Source organism: Phragmites australis, chromosome 3 (genome assembly GCF_958298935.1).
Source record: "Phragmites australis chromosome 3, lpPhrAust1.1, whole genome shotgun sequence".
Classification (NCBI taxonomy): domain Eukaryota; kingdom Viridiplantae; phylum Streptophyta; class Magnoliopsida; order Poales; family Poaceae; genus Phragmites; species Phragmites australis.
The window spans coordinates 9,489,464-9,511,349 of record NC_084923.1 but is presented as its reverse complement, the minus strand read 5'-3'; the positions used below and the strand labels follow the sequence as shown (position 1 = coordinate 9,511,349).

General features: G+C 45.4%; 2 protein-coding genes across 3 annotated transcripts; both read left to right on the top strand.

Annotated features, from left to right (window-relative positions):
- Window positions 1-5,769: 5,769 nt before the first annotated feature.
- Window positions 5,770-7,388, top strand: LOC133912012 (U-box domain-containing protein 21-like). Its single transcript, XM_062354536.1, has one exon. It carries the CDS (start codon window positions 5,925-5,927, stop codon window positions 7,275-7,277), a length of 1,353 nt encoding a protein of 450 aa, XP_062210520.1. The 5' UTR covers window positions 5,770-5,924; the 3' UTR covers window positions 7,278-7,388.
- A 3,617-nt stretch (window positions 7,389-11,005) lies between these two features.
- LOC133912010 (translocase of chloroplast 34, chloroplastic-like) lies at window positions 11,006-15,001 on the top strand. 2 transcript variants are annotated; one of them, XM_062354535.1, is made up of 8 exons: window positions 11,006-11,194; window positions 11,317-11,435; window positions 11,791-11,898; window positions 11,987-12,111; window positions 12,957-13,221; window positions 14,271-14,339; window positions 14,430-14,591; window positions 14,678-15,001. In XM_062354535.1, the coding sequence occupies exons 2-8, from the start codon at window positions 11,337-11,339 to the stop codon at window positions 14,828-14,830; spliced, it is 981 nt and encodes a 326-aa protein (XP_062210519.1). In that variant the 5' UTR covers window positions 11,006-11,194; window positions 11,317-11,336; the 3' UTR covers window positions 14,831-15,001. The 2 variants fall into 2 exon arrangements, with proteins under 2 accessions (XP_062210519.1, XP_062210518.1); XM_062354534.1 differs by having other exon boundaries at window positions 11,007-11,194; window positions 11,312-11,435.
- The last annotated feature ends 6,885 nt before the right edge of the window (window positions 15,002-21,886 follow it).

Below are 21,886 nucleotides of genomic sequence, written 5' to 3'. Positions count from 1 at the left end.
CAGCCTAAAACACTGAGTACCGGAGTATCCGGTGAACACCGGAGACTCCGGACTCAGGACATTCTGCCTATTTTTTTCGGTGTCCGTGGGTGAATATGTCTCTCAACTATTGGTTATAATAGGTTACTTTGAGCATTGAGACACCATCAAAACTAACAATTGCATCCATCTTGATAGTATGTCATTTCTAAACTTAATTTCAAAGATAAAACAAATTAAATTCTATTGAGTGCTACAAACCACTTCTCTTTTCTTTTCAAGAGACGTCAACATCGTGTCTCTTCACAAATGAGACTAAAACCTGCTTATAGCTTCAATAAACATATTAGTCTCTTAATCGTTTTGTCATCAATAAACCAAAACCCACTTAGAGGGGTCTAAATGCACTTTCACTCATGCACGAGTCAGGTACTTCAACATATTTCAATCTGGACCTCTCCTATATCAGAATAGTGAATGTCAAATATCCAAGGTTATCACCATAAGTAGGCCACCATTGGATCACATTTGTGTTATAAATGGCAGCCTTGATGAGTAAATGTTCATACTATTTCCTCTTGATTATTTGATTATATTTCCTATCACATACTAAGTTCACAGGACATTTTGCCCTAGAAGTTGCGGACCGGATTTTTCTCAATATTTGTAGCACTTTGCAAAAGATCATCATTCCTGATGGGATAGGGTCACTGGACGTTCCTGATAGTGGCGCCTATTTGCTGCAGGGACGTGATGGGATAAAGCGGATCTATTTCGTTTTTGAGCTGTTTGGTTGGAATTTAGTGGGATAAGATGGTTCTGAATCAGGGGATATTCTTTAAAGATTTGGGACGGAGTCGTTCCAAAAAAAAAGATTCCGGACCATCTTATCCCATCCCTAAATACATGAATGGAATCATCTCATCCCACCTCGCTCTCCAACCAAACACTACCTTAGTTACCTGGCAGCTGCTGCAATGCGTGCAGGTAACCTATGGCCATTATTCGAGTAGACATCCCCTGACCCTTGAATCAACAATGATATCTGAATCCTTAATTTCTCTTACTGTGTAATACTTGGCTTGATTCCATAATCTGTAATTTCTCCTGGATACTGCGTTTTTGAATTTTCTGTTAGTTCAATGCAACATGTGTGCTTATGCAGTTTTCTAACTTTGGGCATTAGGCAGACAGGGCCAGATCTTCTGAGCTTGTGTTTTGCAAGGGATATAAGACTATGTGGTCACACTGTTGTAGAAGAAGGGTTATGAAAATAATCAAAACCAGTTGTTTATAGCAAGGTGAGTGTACCCTATTTCAAGTATATAATCATCCGACTTCTACATATCCGACTAGGTGTGTAGAATTGGCATGTACTTTTTGATCATGTTGCTTTATTGAAATTTACGTGAACTAATTTTTTTTCAAATTGCCATGCAGCATTGTGTGAAATCATTTGCAGAAAAATAGTAGCTCTTGTACACACCTAGTTACAATATACACATATTATTCAGCATTCATTTTTCTCAAAGTTGCATAACCCCGATCCCTAGGTGCCACCCGTTACAACGAAGAGCACTCAACTAGTAACCACGTATAAGTCACTAGTTATCACAACTATCCTTCTCGCCGGCGGCTGTAGAACTCCAAACCGCGTTTTTGAGGAATTCCAATCGCGTGCGCTCGCGGTCGGCCCACGCTTCCTTCAGCGATGCCTCGGCCTCTGCCATGGCAGTGACGAGCTCCTCTTGCAGCGCGGGATCAGGTATCGCGGCGAGCTGCTCGTCCGTGAAGCGGACGAAGGGCCGGTACGGGAACCGCACCACGTTCCTCTGCCTGCACCCCGTCGGCATCTTCCTCCACGCCCTGCTCTCGCCGGTCGCGGCCCCCGGGCGGGAACTCGGCGCATCCGTCCTCTCCTCCATCGCGCTCTGTCTGTCTCTAGATTTGGATGTGAGAAATGCGTTAGTCGACGCAGGGGCCATAGGCTCGCGTTGCACGACTCGTGTCACGACTCCATGGCGCGCGCAGCGGCACGGCCCCTCGGGGCCTCGGCCCGTGCCTGCCAGCCCGGCACAATGCGGCTCGTTGTGCTGTGCTGTGCTGCGCCGTGCCACCAGCGCGACACGCCTCCGACCAGGACCAAAGCATGGCTCGTGGCACGCCAGGCCGCCATCGCGTCGTGCCATCCCAAGCCCGTCCCTCACATGACGGTCTTTGTTGCTCCCTGACGCGCCGGCTTCGCCCCAGCATCGCTGCCGTTGCTCCCACTCTTCCTGACGCGGCGTTCTTCCCGTTGCTGATGGCGCGGCCATAGCCCATAGCTAATCGCCCGCGGCGAGCCCGCGCGGACTGCGGCTCACGATGCCCAGCGCGGACACCCGCGCGGTGAGCCGGTGACGAAGGGCGAGAGCCGTGCTCAGCTTCTTGGTTCGTTGATTTTTTTTTTTTTTGTCCGGAAATGATGAAACTTTCCAAATCATAGAAATTGCTTATTGAAACACCCCTGCAATGCTAACTGAAACTCCTTTGCAACTTAATCTTGTTAACAGTGAAACTCAAGGTTTCGTCCTCGAACTGCGATCCTGCCCAGGCCTTTTTCAGAACACGGAGCTTTTCTACAAGCCTATTCGAACAACGGTCTTTTGTGAACAATTCCTGTAGGTCGAGTTTATTTTCTTAATACGCACTCAAATCGCATAGACGAAAACGACGTGACAAGACCCACGATTTCGAGTGCCGGCATTGAGTTAGTAGGCGCCCACTAGCTGCTTCATGGGATAGCAGGAAAAAGAACATGGAGAAATGGAAGTTCGGGACGGTTGGACTGGGTCGATGTGAACCTCGTCGAACTGCCACAAGAGACACGGTGACACGGAGGCGCGGCGCCGGCCCTGCCTGTTTGCACCAGAAACCGGAGGGACGTACGTACGCTGGCCGGAAAGGAGACGACGTCGTCTTCCTCGGGAGCACGCGTAACGCGTTCCGCCGGAAACCGTGTCGCTGTTCGTCGCATCAAAGTGACACAACAGAACACGTCGAGCACGCTGCAGCCTGCAGGCACCGACGCACCGTCACCGCTACGGTGGATGATGGAGTGGTACTGTGGTAGGCGCTCGGATGCAGGCAGACTACCCTGATTGTGAGAAGTACAGGAACATTTCTGTGACTAAAAAATCCATTTTGCTGCCTACTCAGGTCGCAGAATGTGTGCAGGGATGCAGAATATTTTATGTGGCCAGAGGAGTACATGAGTACATGCATGACAGCAACTGAAAACGAGCCGTGTCGGTCTTGGTTAAAGAACTGAACGAACGAACGGCGTTTGGTCTGAACCTACTTTTCATCGGAGACCAGGGATTGACAAATCAACTGTTTCCACACTTCAAATAAAAATACCACTGATATTTATAATCACAAAAGATCAAGCGTTCAATCTTGTGGACGTCCAGATGGGCGAAATTGAAAGTTAGGTAAATTTATATACATTTGATCTCCACACTACAGAATGGAAGTGTGGCATATACATTTCTGCTATGTAGAAGCTGAGACGCGTCCTCTTATATATTTGTATCATCTTGATATAAAATTAAAGATCAATAAAACTTTCTTTGAAAAAAAAATGCATGAAGCCATGAACTGACTGCCCTGTCATTGGGATTTGTCTAGACAAGATCATTGTCCCCAACCTTGGAAGGTACTGAAGGTTGGGCACATGAGCCTTTTTCTTTGATTTCTCTGGGTTTTATATGCGGGACTTCTAGAATGAGGACCAGGTACTGTCGGTCTTCAGTTGATATGCTTCTAGAGAAGAATGGTAGAATGAAGAAATATTTTCAGAAATATCGTCGCAAAAAAACTGTTATCTGAGCAAAATGAATTCATATAAAGAAAAATCAGTAGCAGTTTCGTAGCAGAATTTCGCAACTTCTGTCTCCTGGATAACATGCTTACTTTTAGTCGATAATCACACTATATATGTTGGTTAAAGAATATAGCAGTCAGTACTTAACAGTCTGTAAATCAAAAGCAAAAGGGCCTCTTCTAGCATTAGTACTTCAGCTTTTTATATAGCTGCTAACATGGAATCAGGTTTTTTAAGTGCTGAAGGAATTCAGTGGTAGCTTTAGTTTGAAAGTGTCTTTCTGCCAGTTTTAGGATAACCTGTGATTTGACCTACTACTAGTATGAGTTTCTAGACCAGCTCACTTGGTTTGAGCAATTCTTAGTGACTAGACATGTGGTGAAGTGATCCTTTTTTTCGAAGTATAACATGCGGTGAAGAGATGAGCTACTGCAAGTTTGGAACAGATCTATGGGAGAGATCACTACAAGTTAGTACCTGAAATTATCAATGGTTACACGTACGTAACTGAGACATAGTCTCTGTTTATAATTCTCGGGAGAGCATGCTCAAAAAACAATAATTCTTCAGGGACATCAGCTGGTGGTGACATTGTGTCACGCATGCCTTGCAAATGTGACGACGGGAGCCAAAAGTGAAGATTTGAAATATCGATACCAGATCCGACTCTGTAGACTTGTTTGATAATTCGGGGCGAAAATTGCCGTACCATGCACACAAATGCTGAAATATTGCCAACGCTGACAAGATAACAGCGTATTGTAGATGACTGGACCTTGAATTATCCCACTTGCATTCAGTTTTCACTTTTCAGCAGGGAAATGGTCCTTCTTCTCTTTGGTAATACGGGTGCAGTGATCAAACCTGTCATTGTTGTGAATTTGGTATGTTTGCATAAATTGCAATCAGGTTCTAATAGAGAGTAATAACACGCAAACTTACATGGCACAAGCTGATTAAGTGTAGTCTGGACTCTGAACTAGTCTTAAGTTTGAACTTGGAAGACTGGACCTAAGGATGAGCTCCGTTAAAAAATATTCTCGAATACGCAGGAGAGCTTTGTATTAAGGAGAAAAAGTAACATTTTTACATGATTACCCAAAGGGGCCCCAAAACTGGTCGTATGCCGAAGAAGCAAAACCAAAAAATTACACGGATATGAAACAACTCGGTACACAAAGGATTGGCTTAAATTAGATTATCAAGCCAGCGCAACATAGCCGCTCCATAGTTATCACTAACTTCTTTGCCCTAGTCTCACACCATTGGATGATGTCGTCCTTGATGAGGACTACCAAGGAGTCCGACGAAATACGATGTTTGTTGAAAATGATGTTGTTACGTGATAACCAGATCCTCCAACAAGTGAGAATGATCAGCAAGTCCAAACCTCTGTGAAGCTCGGCGACTTTGCAAGTCAAGCCACCAAGCATAGAGAGAGGTCGCGGATGCTAGAGCATGAATCCCCAAGATCCGCCACCATGAGCTCCATTAAAATAAGATCATGTACATGTTCTTGTTCCCTAATTCAATTGAATTGAGATCATCTGACTTCAGATGAATTGAACCGACAACAAATTAATGTAGCTCCTCACATGAGTTATTGTTCCCCTCTGACTTTACAAGTCGGAGGATCCGAATAGCGTAGTGGAACACAAAAATATTACAAGATTTTTCAAGCAATCTCTCAACTTTTGCATTAATAATAATAATAATAATAATAATAATAATAATAATAATTTGTTCATTCTTAGACCTGCCAAAAACGAAAAGAAGACCGTGAGTCCGGGACTGCTGGCACCTAACAAAAAGTCAGCGCGCGTTAAGGCATTACCGACCGTTTCCTCCCTCCCCCTCGGTTTATACACATTCAAACACTCGTTCAATTCAACGTCAACATTCCCATTCAAACCCTTTACCCTTCCCTCCCTATTTGAACTCTTCCATCCTCCTCCAGTCTTCACATCGAACTCTTCGCACCACACCCACCAAGAGAAGAACCCGACACGCCTTTCCGTCTCCAAGAACTCATTGTCGGAATCCTTCTCGTTTCCGATCAGCGCAGCCCGGTCTGGTTTCTATGGCTCTGCTGGCGCGGAGGGCGGCAATGGCTCTGCTGGCGCGGAGGGCGCGGAGGGCGGCAACGAAGGCGGTGTCGCTCGGCGACAGCGGCGTGGAGCTGGCTATCCCGGCGCACTTCCGGTGCCCGATCTCGCTGGACCTGATGAAGGACCCCGTCACGGCGCCGACGGGCATCACGTACGACCGGGAGAGCATCGAGGCGTGGCTGGACACGGGCCACGCCACGTGCCCCGTCACGCACGCGCCGCTCCGGCACGAGGACCTCGTCCCCAACCACGCCATCCGCCGCGTCATCCAGGACTGGTGCGTCGCCAACCGCTCCCACGGCGTCGAGCGGATACCCACGCCCAAGATCCCCGTCACGCCCGTCCAGGCGTCCGAGCTCCTCTTCGAGCTCGCCGAGTCCGCGCGCCGGGGCGACGCCGCGGTGGCGCGGTGCGCCGAGGTGGTCGCCAGGGTCAGGGAGCTCGCGAGGGACAGCGAGCGGAACAGGCACTGCTTCGCGTCCATCGGCACGGGCCGCGCGCTCGCCGCGGCGTTCGAGTCGCTCGCTGCCGCTAACGGCGCGCCGGCGGGGGGCATTCTTGAGGACGTCCTGGACGCATTGGTTTCCATGGTGCCATTGGACGAGGAGGCCGCCAGGATATTGGGCTCGCCGTGCTCGCTGGGGTCTCTGATCGCCATTGCCGAGCACGGGGGCTTGGCGGGAAGGATGAACGCCGTGATGGTGATCAAGGAGATCGTCTCGTGGGAGGGAGCGTTCACGGACTTGACCGGAAAGGTCGACGAGGTCGTAGACGCGCTGGTTAAGGTCATCAGGGCTCCTATCTGCCCGCAGGCCACCAAGGCTTCCATGGTCGCCACCTACCACCTGGCGCGCTTCGACGAGCGCGTCGCGTCGCGCCTAGCGACCGCCGGGCTCGTCCCCGTGCTTGTCGAGGTCCTCGTCGACGCCGACAAGAGCATGTCCGAGAAGGCGCTGGCTGTGCTCGAAGCGGTGCTCGCGTCGGAGGAAGGCCGCGAGAGCGCGCGGGCGCACGCGCTCGCCGTGCCCGTGCTCATCAAGAAGATGTTCCGCGTGTCCGACCTGGCCACCGAGCTTGCCGTGTCGGCGATGTGGCGGCTCGGCAGGGCGCCCCAAGACGGCGAGGATAACGACGCGGTGACGCGGTGCCTGGTAGAGGCGCTGCGGGTCGGCGCGTTCCAGAAGCTGCTGCTCCTCCTGCAGGTTGGTTGCAGGGACGCAACCAAGGAGAAGGCCACCGAGCTGCTCAAGATGCTGAACAAGCACAAAGGTGTCGGCGAATGCGTCGACGCTGTGGATTTCAGAGGGCTCAATAAGATATCTTAAATCAAAAGCCAAAACTGGTGTAAAAATGACACTGTAATTAAGATAGAGAGATGCAATTTGTAAGCAGATAGGATAGCTCGATGCAATTGTTTTGGACGTGTTTTCATGCTACTTGAACAGCTTAGTTTTCAGAAGCAACTATGATCAAAATGACAAACTAGATCTGTGATCCTCTTTTGTTAAGAATTGGTGTGTAAAATTCTTGTTTAACAACTTTTGAGAGAGGTAGCTACTAGCTAGTAAGAAGTTTTAGAACAACCAGATCTTAATTTTTAACTGCTGAGCCGATTTTCGATTTTTCATCTACCAGAACTATGTATGCGGAAGGACGGGATGGCTGTAAATCAGTTTTTAGCTTAGTAAGTTAGGATAAAGTCTTTGTATTTAAATTTAAAGTATAAAAGTAAGTTTATTTTTTGTTAATTAACTAAACCTTTTGTCCTCGTAAAAAGAGAAACTAAACCATGTGGCCATAATTTTTACTATACTAATCAATCATACGGTAAATCAATAAGATTGCTACCAATTATCGGATAATATCACTTATGGATGTTTTTCAGGAACATGGCACTAATATTCACTAACACTAAAACAAGCTATTTTTTTAGCAACCATTGCTAATTTGTGTCCAATGGCCATTCCCATCCTAATTTGTCCCAGATCAGAGTGAAACAAATCTTCAAGTGGAACAATATCTCGCTTGGGGACATTCCTATTTCCGTTCCATCCTCCCAACCAAACACTGTGGATTTTGTCGAATTATGTACAACTCGATCACTCCAATCAGCAAAATCTGCATCGCTCAATGCATGTTTTTGTTATCTTGATATTAGTTTGTTTTAGTCCATTCGTGCCTTTTTTTTTTCTGTTGATTGACTTGGATAATTCAAGAGGAGGAATCAGTACTTGGAATATTGAGCGGCAGCTCCAGTTCAGTTTTCTCACCTTTGAAACTTCGGTTCAAGCTTGGACGGGGTATTGAAGCGCGACCAAGTTGACCCTGCACCGACCCAGCCGGATCGGGCCGCCCGGCTCGGCACCAATTAAACCGAAGATTGCATGTTCCATCCGGAACTTTGACCTCTGCCCGGGCACGCATCCGGCTTGTTCGCTTGGCCTGCTAGCATCGTTCATACGATTTTTAAAATAATATTAAATTCATTAAACTTGCTAAAATAGTATTCGTTTTTAGAAAATTGCAAAAGTAGTATACTGTCGGCAAGTGAAATACAGATAAGTGACACGTGGACACGGGAGATGCTGACATGATTGCTTGTCGGCAAGGCATACGCCGACTAGGGGTTTATTGGTATCTTGTGTGCCGACATGTCCTATGTCCGCATGTCGCCTGCCGACGAAATACTACTTCCGTATTGTTTTAAAAAATAGATACTATTTTATATTTTTCTATTAATTTACTATTATTAAAAAAATCTTGTTCATACATGGATCGTCTATCGGTTCTGCAGCTTTGGTACTCTTAGTTTTCAGGATGAAAATGGATCGAATACCAATTGAATAGTCTATTTTTCACATTGTTATCTATATTTTAATACGAATACAAATACAAATCTAAATATCCTCAAATAGGAATATGAATCAGATTATTCGAATACAAATCCACTTTCAAATATGGAAGTCTTACGAGTACCTTCGTAATCATCGTGCTTTATTGATTGTTTTGCAGGTGAAGTTAGGTGTCGACTACTTGTACCATACCGAGAATAGGATGATAAGTATGTACTATACTATTACTAACTTCGGTCGGTTGTCTTGTGGAAAAATGACATTACTGGTCTTCTTTTTCTTTTATATGTTTATTCCACTACGAGTGATATATAATTACACTAGATAATACCTTGTCATATGTTCAATTTAGCAACATATAATCATTTGAGCTTTCATATAAATCGTGATGTTCTGATGTATATGTTGGTAGAGATATGCGTGGATAATAGCTCTCCTAAAAATTATCAAAACACACATATTGGGATTGCTGGAATTAGATTCGGTTTAATCGTTGGTGGTGACGATTGTTATGATGAGATATGAGTTAACACGTGGCGTATCCGAGACAAACGTATGTTAGCTCTTATCTTATTAAAGAGTGAATTGCATAAAGCTATAAGTATTATGCTATTTGTAACATAAAACTACAAGTATTATATACTAATTTCATATAAAACCTAATTTTAATTAGAGTAAAAAAATGATCTTATGTTCCTTCAAAAATCATAGAATTTTTTATACGTATTCCATAATCCATCTGCAGCTCATTTTAATTGGACTCACCAAAAAGCATGTGTAAAATTTAAACTAAAATTCTCTAAAAAAAACTATTTTTATAACTCATAACAATTGTTAGGGCCTCAAATAAAAGCCAAAAAATATGAGAAAATTTATTAATATTTTTCTTATATGATGGACTAATTCTTAAAATTATTTTTAGCTTTAAGTTATATAGTGAAAAGGTAAGTTTGTTTTTTAACACTCTATTTATATGCTTCATTTATATATTTATAAAGAAACTCACTTTTCACGTATACTGGAAGTAAAACTTTTTTCACAAATACTAGACATAAAACTTTCATCCGTAGCGTTCTAAAAAACTCTTAGTGCCTGTTTGTATATCATAGTTTTTAAAAATCATAGTATCGAGAAACTACAGTTTTAAAAAACATAGTATTGAGAAACTACAATTTTAAAAATTAGAGTCACATAACACTATGTTTAAAAAAGGTCTCGTGTGGGGTTCCCAAAACTCCAAAAAAGACCACATTTTCATCAATTCTATGTTTCCAAAAACTATAAAATTTATTACATCTAAACACCACCAAACTCTTTAAAATCAAAGTATTTTCTAGCCGCACGGGCAAACCATGCTAACTTCCTGTCGCACTCAGCACACGCGGCGTCGGCTCACTGGAGCTGGACCGCAGGTGCTTGTACCCCGTCCCCGCGCCGTCGGCCATCGCCCATCGCCGCACGCAAGGGTGTGGGGAGCTGGATCGGGATTTTCTCTTGGGCTGGCGGAGTTGGGACGGTAGACGGAAAAGGTACCGTTATTTTATTTTTTTATTTGGGAAATAAAAAAATAACAAACTAGATTTCCGTTTGAAAGGTTTGTAAAAATAGGCTACTGTCACCTTTTTAATGAGCAATATGTTTTAAAAAATAAAGATACCGCCCTTCCAACAAACGACAAATTAAAAAAATAAAAAACATTGCATTCTATTACTCTTAAAATTTAAAACTCTATTGAAATAATGTATATTGTATATGATACTATAATATAGTCCAAAAAAATTTAGACACAAATATGATCTGTACAATGAGAAAAAAAGACACATTTCATTTTCTCATTATAAAAGTAATTATTTAAGTTGATTTTTTTGAAAGATAGATTATAGCATGCTCTAAAACATACTTTTTCCATAATTTTCATGACTATTTTGATAGTATTTTCAATTTTGAGAGCACAGTAGCCTATTTTTGTAATTTTTTCAAACAGATGTCTAATTCTGCATTTTTTTGATTTTTGAAATATAAAAATAAAAAAGCTTAAAGGTGCCGTGCGGGGGGAGCGGGGCCGCACACGCAGCTGGGCCGTTAAAGCTGGTACACGTTGTCGTCTCAGAAACCCAAGCTCAAATCTGGAAAAGCGCCCCCAGGGCCCAACCCGCCAGCGCACAGGAGAATAAAAAAGACAAAATAGAAAGGAAAAAAGAGCCTCCCGTCCCGTCCCGTCCCCGAGCCATCATCTCATCGACTCGGCGACTCCTCCCCCATCTCCTTATCCCTTCGCTTCCCATAAACCCCCGACGCCGTCCTTGTCTCACCCCCGCCTCCCCTCTCCGCGACCCCGCCTCCGCTGCTAGGGTTTAAACCGCCCGCCTCGCCGGCCTCCGCGTTTCCCGGTAAGCATCTCCGCCTGGGCCGCCACCGCGTGGCACCGCAGCTGCGCGCCCTCCGCCGGCGTGCGGCTTGACCAATTTGGGTTGTTTTTATTGATTTGTTGGTGCGAGTCGTTGTAGGGCAGGAACGAAGGGAGGAGCGAGGATGGAGGCGCCGATACCGCGCGAGTGGGTCGGGCTGCAGCAGTTCCCGGCGGCCACCCAGACCAAGCTGCACGAGCTCCTCGGCAAGCTCAAGGAGGAGGTACTGCACTGCACATCTATACAGCGCCCCACACGGGAATTGGTTACTGCCTCCTGTCCATACTAGATGCCATCCTAGAATGTTGTGCGGTTAAACTTTGAAAAGTTTGATCATTACTATACATAAATTGTTTCTGTTTTCACATGAAAATGGCATTGATAGCATTGTCATCAGAAGTACTTCAGTGGCATTACAAGTTTGTAACTCATGCGAACATATGATTAGAACAAGTAATGGTAAAGTTGGGCCAGAGGTAGTAATTAGTGAAGGAAGTTCATGTTTTCTGATTGGTGTGTTGTTAAGACTTAAGAATTGGTGATAATTATATACTCTGTTTATCTTTTCATATGTTAAGAATGTGAGCACATTGACGATACTGGTGATGGGGAAGGGTGGGGTGGGGAAGTCTTCCACCGTCAACTCCATCGTTGGGGAGAGGGTTGCCACTGTCAGCGCTTTCCAGGTTTCGCTTCTCCCTGTTTTTATTCTGTTTGGGACTCTTGCCGGATAAGCTTATGTATGGGTGTGATATTGAATGTTGTTCCGTGCAGTCAGAGGGCTTGAGGCCAACAATGTGCAGCCGCACAAGGGCGGGGTTCACCTTGAACATTATTGATACTCCGGGGCTCATTGAAGGTGGATACATCAATGAACAGGCTGTTGAGATCATAAAGAGGTATGCACATTTCAACATGTTGAGTGTTGAGTTACATATCGTTGCTTGTCTGTAAGTGATGAAGTTCGATCTGGATACTGTAGCTTGTAATATAAGACTTGTGACTTCACTATGACCTGAGAAAGGTAAAGGAAGGATTGTTTCTTAGTATCTGGTTGCTTGGATGCTTTATATAGTGGAATTGGAGAGATATCTGTGCTACACATGTACAAAGTATTGTTTCAACATTAAATAGCACAGCAGATCCTTGGATAGTATGGTAATTTAATTCAATGTGGAAATTTATTATTAGTATTATTATTTGAGTCTAGGTCCTGGATGTGGATCAAACAATTTTCTTGATTTCTGAAGGAAAATTTAGGATGTTATCTTAGTATTGCCTACATTTGTTTCAAACAATTTCATCTGTATAGAAATTACATTGGTCCGACAGTAACATATTGCTAATGTTTCTGTAATGAATGGTCAGTGCTCGGGTCTAGCTTGACTTATCGATTTCTTCATATCCTCATTGGTTGCCAAAATGTGAAAAAGTAAACAGATGCTTACTATTATTCTCCATAACCATGACTGTACTAAGGTCTAGATCAACAAAATGATGTCCTGAAATATTTAGTTGAAGTTGTGTTTAGGCCCGAAGGTAGTTCATTAAATTGACCTTCATGAAATGTTTGCGGCACTTTGATAAGCGGTTCTCCGTGACTCACTGACACGTGGCCCTTGACCCACATGCCAGTGAGGAATCAAGTGGCAAATCCTGAAGTGCCAATGAGTGGAGTGGCAAATCCCAAAGCCCCCTTTAAATTAATATGCTTGCATCTTACATGTTATCAATTATATCGCAGGTTCCTTCTGGGCAAGATTATTGATGTTCTCCTGTACGTGGATCGCTTGGATGCATACAGAATGGATACGCTCGATGAACAAGTTATAAGAGCCATCACCAATGCATTTGGAAAGGACATTTGGCGAAGAACATTGGTTGTATTGACCCACGCTCAGCTCTCACCGCCTGATGGGATAGATTATAATGATTTCTTTACAAGAAGATCAGAGGCGCTTTTGCGATACGTTTGTTCAGGTGCAGGAATCAACAAACGAGAATATGGGGTAATGCATATTTGGTGGCTCTTGTTGTGCTTTATCTCTAGCCTACCCCAACCTGATTGGGACTTAAAGACTATGCTGTTGTATTTCCATCATGCTTTTGGAATATGAAGGCATCAACCCCCCAAAAAAAAGCAATTTGCATAGAGCTTCCGCAGCTTACACTATACATTTTCTGCCATTTTGTCTCTGGACATACTCCAATGGAAATGCCTCTTGGACTTCTGATCTTGTCTTTTATTGCTATGCAATGAGTACTAAAATGCATACTAGCTGCTAAATGAAGGTTAGGTAGTTATCATCCTATGGAATTAACATTGCATGATCACCATTTCCTATGTCAGGTTAATATGCTATTTAGTCTTCGCGTTATGAAATATCTGTACCTTGTTTTTGCTGGGAGTCTTGGACTATCAGTCAGTGATATTCTGTACATAGAGTGAGTGTTAAGTGTTTTTCGGGCATACAGTGATAGCTGTCAGCTCAGTCTACGTCAATGCCATGATTTTCAGCTATTTAGTTTGCAAATGCTATGCCTGGTTATGTCACTTTGGTTGCCTAAGATTCTGTTGAATGTAGTGCAATTTGTCAATTCCATCCAACTGCAACAAGATATGTGCATATCATGTGATAGTTGAATTCTGTGTTTCATTTTCCAATTATTAGCAAAATGTATGCTGTGTATTGTTTGCATTTAGTTGTTCTGCTATCATCCCTGTTCCAGTAATGTATCTTATCAAGAATATACTCTTCGTGAATCTTCAGTAATTTTCTCAGTTAGCTGTGCTCCTCCATGTGCTTCAGCCTTCAATCTTAGGTTGTCGGAATTGGTGGAAAAAATGTGGCTACTTTGCATTGCCAATAGTGATTCCTTTTGCTGAAGTGCTGACATACTTTATGACATGCTCTTTCATTACAAATTGTTTCACGAAGAATCTGAAATATGTATTTGTCAGTATATCACATATCGTTCTGTACACAAATAGCCATGCATATGAAATCATTTCATTTCTGGATAAGAATATTAATTCACAACATTATGCTTATTTTAGGATTTCCCCTTGCCAATAGCATTGGTGGAGAATAGTGGAAGGTGCAAGGTTAATGAGCATGGGGAGAAGGTTTGTCTGTTTCATTGTTTTTTACTTGAATTTCTTGTGCTAGCTTATTGATGGTTAATAAATGATGCTATGCTATGTTGCTGCTCACAGATTCTTCCAGATGGGACTTCGTGGGTTCCAAACCTGATGAAAGGAATTACTGTTGTCATCTCGAATGGTAGCAAGTCCATTACTGTTGATCAGAAGTTAATCGATGGTCCAAACCCCAACATCCGCTGGAAGATATTCATACCACTTATCCTTGCTGTGGAGGTTAGCTTCCTTTTATGTATTAGTGGGAATCTTCACTCATGCCCTTAAACAGAATACTTCCTCATATCCTTCATACTCCTTTCCAGTACTTTTTGGTGGTAAAAGGAATCCGGAGGGCGATCTGTGCGGATATAGCAAACGGGAAGATGGATGACTGGGAGCAGCGTTACCGGGATTTGGTTGGAAGCAGAGACCCCGTAGAGCAGAAAGGTTCTGTGCCCTGGAACCGTAAGGCCTAAGCTGGTGTAGTTGTGGATTTCGTTTGCATCTGTGACCCATTCAATTATCTGTCCTTTCTTTTGCGTCCCTAATTCCAGAGGTCTGTTCAGGTGCTTCATAGAGCTCGCTGGGACAGTTTGAACAAACTTCCTCCTATTGTTGTTGCCAAGAATATGCATCTCATTATGTTATGCTCGCGCAATTTTGGAAGTGTTGTTGATCAAAATTCCAGTTATCTGAATATGTTGTGCCGCACGAGTGTATGCAGTTGAGTTCTGTTGAAGCTTGGGTTGACGACTTAACATGACTCATCATTCCAAAGGAAGACACGATTCACAGCGAAATTTCAGCAAGCAATCGAAGTTGTAATTAGTATAGATCCATATTCACGGGTTGATTGGCTATGTGGCTTGCCAGGTGATTAATCCATATTCAAGGTATAATTGCTTATTTGGCCTGTCCTCTGGTTGACCTGATCTCAGAGCAGAGATAGCCAATAACAGGAAATGATCTTTTGTAATGGGAAAATGTAGAGAGGCAGGAATGAACAGTAGAACATGTATTCTTGTCCCTTGGTTGGTATAAGCAACCTTGGTTCGTAACGGCTTATGGTAGTTATTAGGCTAATCGATCGTATGTTAATCTTAAAAGATGTTTGATCATAATACTTGATCAATTATTTGAATATAAACATATTGTTAGAACTTCCAAAAAATCAAGTGAAAAAAATACGAGGATAAAATACTATGTTTAATATGTTATTAAAATTTCTTTAAAATTTAATAAAAAATAAGGAGAAAATAATATGACATATATTGATTATTGTCTTATTGCAAGCTTATATGAGACATCTAGAAGGAAAAAAGTCATCCGTGAGCTTATAGAACAATATATGATCTTTGGATCATATTAAAACCTCTGAAAACTATATGAGAAAATATGAGGAATAAGTTATATATTATCTCATTAAAAATCTTATATGAGAAATTATATAGGAAAAACTTATAAAAAAAAATAGTGTAATATAATATCAACATATTATCATTCAGTGATCAATTCCTTCAGAACCTTGCATATCTCGCAGTCGTCGCATATCGATTCTGTGAACATATTTTTAGAATGTAGAAGCTGGTAAGGACTTAATGAATAAATTAGTGAGATTATCACATGAATTAGTTTGCAAGATTTATATCTCTTCGTTATTTTGCAATTCACGAGGACAGAATATTTTAGGAGCAATATATTCGGTTATATTGTTCTTTATGTAACCTGTTAGTATTGGAGCAATGCATATAAAATTATATTCATAGATAATTGTAGGTGATTCAATGGAACCAATTTCATATGATTGTTGTATGTGGTTTATCATTTTGTGAAGTCATATACATTCACGTGATGCTTCATATAATACAATTAATTCAGAATAATTTGTTAATGTAGCCACTAGAGTCTGTTTTAAAGACTTCTATAAAACAGTTGTTCCACTGTATAAGAATACGAAGCCTGTCTGTGATCTGGCATTGTGAGGTTCCGATAAATAGCTAGTGCCAATGTATCCAATCATATTATATCTTATTTTCTTTGAAAGAAAAAACCAAGATCTATGGTGTCTTTGAGATATTAAAAGATATTCTTGACTTTCGTCTAATGACGTTTAGTTGGAGTAACGCTATGCCTAGCTATAAGTTCACTGCAAATAAGATATCAGGCCTGGTAAAATTTGTAAGATACATAAGCGCTCCAATGTTACTGAGGTAAGCAACCTTGGGTGCCAGTATCTCTTCTCATTCATCCCGTAGTCTAAATTGATCTTTCTCCATATCAAGAGATCGAACAACAATAGGAGTCTTGGATACATACGATTTATTCATATTAAATTTCTCCAATTTTCTAGGTATATGCAGCTTGGTGTACTAGAATACCTGAATGAAGATGCTCGAGTTGTATACCTAAGTAAAATTTGGTTTTAACTAAATCCTTCATTTCAAATTCCATCTGTAGATGATTGTGTGCTTTATCTATATCTTATGTATTTCCGTTGATATTCAGATCATCAACATAGACAGAGATGATGCAAAATCCTGTTGAGGACTTTTTTATGAAGACACAAGGGCAATCATCATTGTTAGAGTACCCTTTTTGTAGAAGAAATTCTTTTAGTCGGTTGTACTATATTCTTTCCGACTGCTTTAAGCCATGTAGTGACTTTTTAAGCTTTACACAATACATATTGCGGTTTGCGTTTGGATTCGGAATGTCTAGTCCTTCCAGGACTTTCATCTATATATCCGAATCAAGTGACCCATATAGATATACGGTCACTACATCCATCAATTGTATAGATAGATGATTTTTAGATATCAGAACATGATTCCATTAGGGTGTTACACCGGCTGGGCGCCACATCCTTAGGGCCACTTGCACTACTGTATTGCCATGATAGATAACATTTTCTAGTTAGCAGTAAAAAACATCCCACCTAGATCTATGCCAAGTGATTTGACCGTTCCTAGGTCCTTGTGGGATAACGATGGTTTGTATCCTTGGCCATCAGAATAGGGACCGATCCTTCTTGACTATCAGATATCTGGTGTTCCTCCCTCTCCACTTCTTCCCTAAGCTTGAGCACACTCTTGTGATTGTACTCTTGCCACACTTGTTCGTGCAAGACATATTCTTGCGCCAACAACGCGCCATCCGTGGGGACTCGAACAATAGAAGTGCTCGAGAGGTAGGATGGCCCCCAGAAAGAAGACCGTCAGGGCTGCGGCACATGTGGCAGACGCCCCGGCCACGCCTGTGCGAATGACCACACGGCAAACCGGTGACAGCCCTTGATGTGGGGAACGAGGGCCCTGTGACCACCGGCAGCCCGGCTGCGACCACGAGTGTGGTTGGCGTTAGGGACGCCTCAGGGGCCCTACAACAGCAGCATGACGGGGAACCATCGTGTCCCTAAGGGCTACAGCCGGCACCACCGCCGTGAACACCGCCTTTGCCGAGCAGCAGTCACGCATTGTGGCCCTCCAGACTCAGTTGGAGAGGATGCAGGTAGCCTTGCGGGCAACGCAGCAGCCTGCCTGAGGGACCATCGCTGCTCCCTTAACTACTAGCATCGTCCCAACCCTGGCTCCGGGGACTAGCGAGGGCTTCATCCCCATAGCCCATCGCCACCAAGCACCTCTTGCGGTCAGTGCGCAGTTTTTGGTGCCTCGGATTTATCCTCATGAGGCCCCATGCAAGATCACGACTCTCCCCTACAGGCGGACTTGCAGGCCGCACCCTTCTTAGAGGGCTTTCGGACCCCGAAGATGCCTAAGTTTAGGGGAGACTCAGATACGGATTAGTTTGTTCGCTCGTACGCCCTCGCTCTAGAAGCCAACAGAGGCGGACAAGCCGCCATGGCCAAGTGTTTCCCCCTTGTTTTGGAAGGGGTAGCCCTTCGATGGTTCTGGATGCTGGAGCCTAGGACTATTTTTACTTGGGCCCAGCTTCGAGACCTCTTCTGCAATAACTTCCAGAGTACATTCGTCGAGCCGGTGACCTCTAGAAGCCTATTCAACATGAAACAGCAGCCAGGCGAGACCCTCCAGGATTATTTCCGGAGGTTTTCCCAAACCAAGTCCCAGATTAAGGGCATCTCGGACTCATCAGTCATCGACGCAGCAACTCAGGGTCTGACTGATGGCCCCCTCTATGATCGGCTGAACAAGCACCTGGTGCGGTCTGTAGAGGTCCTCATGTGCAAGTTCGAGGAGTATGCATGCACGGAAGAGGAGCGGCTCCGTCGGGGGCTCGCGCAAGCCACCACAACCCCCAACATCAAGCCCGAAAAGTCTGCCTCGCAAGCAGGATGCTCTCATGCTCTTCCCTTGCCAGCAAAAAGGGGCTCCAAACGGCTCTGGAGGTCATAAGGGATGGTTGTGACAGCACTGCGGTATCCTCAACATCAACTCGGGCCAGGGGGCTCCGAACCCGCCCGATCCTAGGGGTCACGACCGGGGGCACCCCGAAGCCTTCCCAGCCCAAGATAGCGCCCTGGGCCGATACCCCAAGGAAGGGCACTGGTGCACCTTGCACGGGGCTGGACGCGAACATATCATCGAAGACTGTTGGACCCTCACAACCTTCCGAGAGGAGTATCTCGGGAGGTAGGTAGCTTACACAACGATCGAGAGGGACAACAACGAGCAGCCTGAAGGCTGAAGGCTAGCAGCACTCACTAGGTTGAACAGTTGGCCTTACAGAACCCTTCCCAGCTAGCTTTGTCGCCTCCACCTCTGCCACCGACGGATCAATACATTCCCGAAGGAGGCGGAGCCAGGCAGGTGGTGCTTGCCATAATTGGGGGAGGAAGCTCTGGCGCCTCGTATAAACGACAGTAGTGAGACTACGCACGGGGGGTAAACCACGTTGGGAAACCAGCATCCATCGCCAGACCCCTGGATGGGCCAACGCCCTCGTAACATTCACCTCTGATGACTCTGAGGGGGTGAAGTTCCCCCACTCCGACGCCTTGGTCATCTCAGCTAATATTGCTGAAGTTGAGGTTCGAAGGACACTAGTCGACGGAGACAGTTTGGCGCACCCCCTCTTTGTACACGCCTTCGACCAACTCCATATCCCGCGGAGCCGGCTTTCCCTAGCCCATAGGCCATTGCAAGGATTCAACAGGGCCCTGCTTGATGGCTTAGGCCAAATAGAGCTCCCGGTCATCTTCGATGAAGGCCGCACTGCGCGGACTGAAGTTATCACCTTCGATGTCGCGAACGTACCCTACACTTACAACGTCATCCTGGGTTGGGGGGCTCTAAACAAATTCGGAGTTACTCCCTATCACAACTATCTCTGTCTAAAGGTGCCCGGACCCCAGGGGCTAATCTCCATCCACGATGACCAGGACTTGGCAAGACACATTGAGTATAGGCACCCCGCCCCTCTCAATGGACGTCACATCCATAACGTGGCCCCGAAGAGCTTCGAGGATCTCTGACGACACCCCTCCATCAGAGCCCTGGGGAAGAACAAAACAACAAGAGACGGGTGGGCCGGTAGCCTCCCAAGCTGTCCACCAGTCATCCTTCTCAATAAAGCATACTTTTGAGGTAGGGGCAGAGGCGAAAGCGCTGGGGTCCTCCGGCTCTTCCTTGATCAGGATGTCGGCGACCACCTCCGGATTCAAGCACCTGAGGGAGTCATGTGGCATAATGATGCGATCCCGCCGCCGCCTCTGAAAAGGTAAGGTGGCCCCTGTTGCTGGGGATGCACTAGACCCATCTCCGGAGGCAACGTCCCGGACGCAGGTGTGGCCTCACCTGGCCTTGGGCCGCCACACCTGTATGCGCAAATCCTACTCAAAATTAGCCGCATAGTGCAAACCCCCCATCAATAGCACAAATAACAGATAAATACAAGCGGGAGGCAAACATTCCCCCAGAAGACACACAAAGTTAAAAGTTCACAAAATAGGAGGAGGTGTTCAAAATACTAGGACCCTAGCCTTCCGCAAGAAGAAGAAGAGAAACAAAAAGAGGAACCTACACAGAGATACACTTTTGAAGGCATATCCTGGGAAGCGTCATCCACGCGCAGCGACTATTACCGCAAAGCGACAGCTGGGTCCAAGAGAGGTCCAGCTAACGGTGGCACGTCCGAGAGCTCTGGGCAAGAAGTTTGGCCCTCCACAGAAAAGTCAGGGCGAGGAGCCACTCTGTCGCTCAACTTCACATGAGCTACCATATAATGCAGCCCCATGGTCCGGCCATGCTTTGCCCATACCCCCTAACGGAAGTTATCCAGGGCCGTCCGAACTTCCACCGGGGCCTCTCCTGGCTAGAAACCCTCGACCACAGAGTCTAGCACCGCCTGCTCCAACGCCTTGAACTGGTGGAGCCCCTCAAGATGTAGCAAGGCCAGCTGGAGAGCCAAGGCCGTGTGTACATTAGACCTCGCATAGGCCTCGGTCGCGTTGGTTGTCGCCCTTGCAGCCGACCGAAGCTAGTGAAGCATCAAAGCCGGTGCCTCCAAGATGGAAGAGACGGGCGAGCCTTAAGCCTCAAGTCCCCTCATGGCACCACAGATAGCCTGGGCAGCCTCTGGCGCACGCTCGGCTATCCCATGGTGCTCTTCACGCAATCCATCCTCCGCCACCCTGGTCTCCCTCAGCTCATGCCGGACTTCGACCATCATCGCCCAGAGGGCCTCAACGTTCGCATGGGCTACGGTGGCCGCCTCGAGGGATGCCTTTGCTTCTCAGAGGGCTTCGACGACCTTCTACTCCTCAGCCTCCACACGCTCCAGCCGCGCCACCTCTCCCCGTCGAAGGGTCTCTTCACGTTGGTGAAGTATCGCCTCCTCCTGCAGACAACCCTCTGCAGACTCGACACGTTTCTTGGCCTCCTCCAAGTCCTATCGGAGCCTCACCACCTCATCTCGTGCCTCATCACGAGCCATAGCAAGGGCATGACGCTGCACGTGCCCGGTCGCCCTCGTCAAAATCCATTGTTGCGGGGCACCGCATAACAAAGATAAGATGAGCAAAAAAAAAAAAACAGATACCGGGTCTGGGAAGCCCCGATCGACCTCTCACCTGCAGGGCTACCGCTTTCAGGCATGCCTCTAAGTCCTCTAGGGACCTTGGGCAACCAACTGCTATATCCCTCCGATCTTAAGGAGAGACAAAGCCTTGGCGAAGGCCCTCGATGCCTCCGAACGTAGCACGAAGTTGTCTGGAGTCAAGGCCTTCAGGCCGAGGCCCCCCTCAACTGATCTGGAGTCAGCCCCCGCAGAGGGTTCAATTCCATTGGAACTGGTCGTCAGAGCCAAAACGTTAACCAACTCGGCCTCACATGGTGGCGGAACCATGCCCTTCGGAGTGGCCGTCAGGAGCACCCCCAGAGGGATCATCGATTCTCGCTGGGGCTCCAAAGCCTCTGGAACAAGGGCCGAGGACGAACCTACCTCCGTAGCCTGTGAAACATCCCAAGAGCATAAGTAAGGATCCCAACGCATCACTATAACGGGATATACACCAACAAAGCAATAACGTCTCACCTGGGCCCGTAACGTCCTCATCC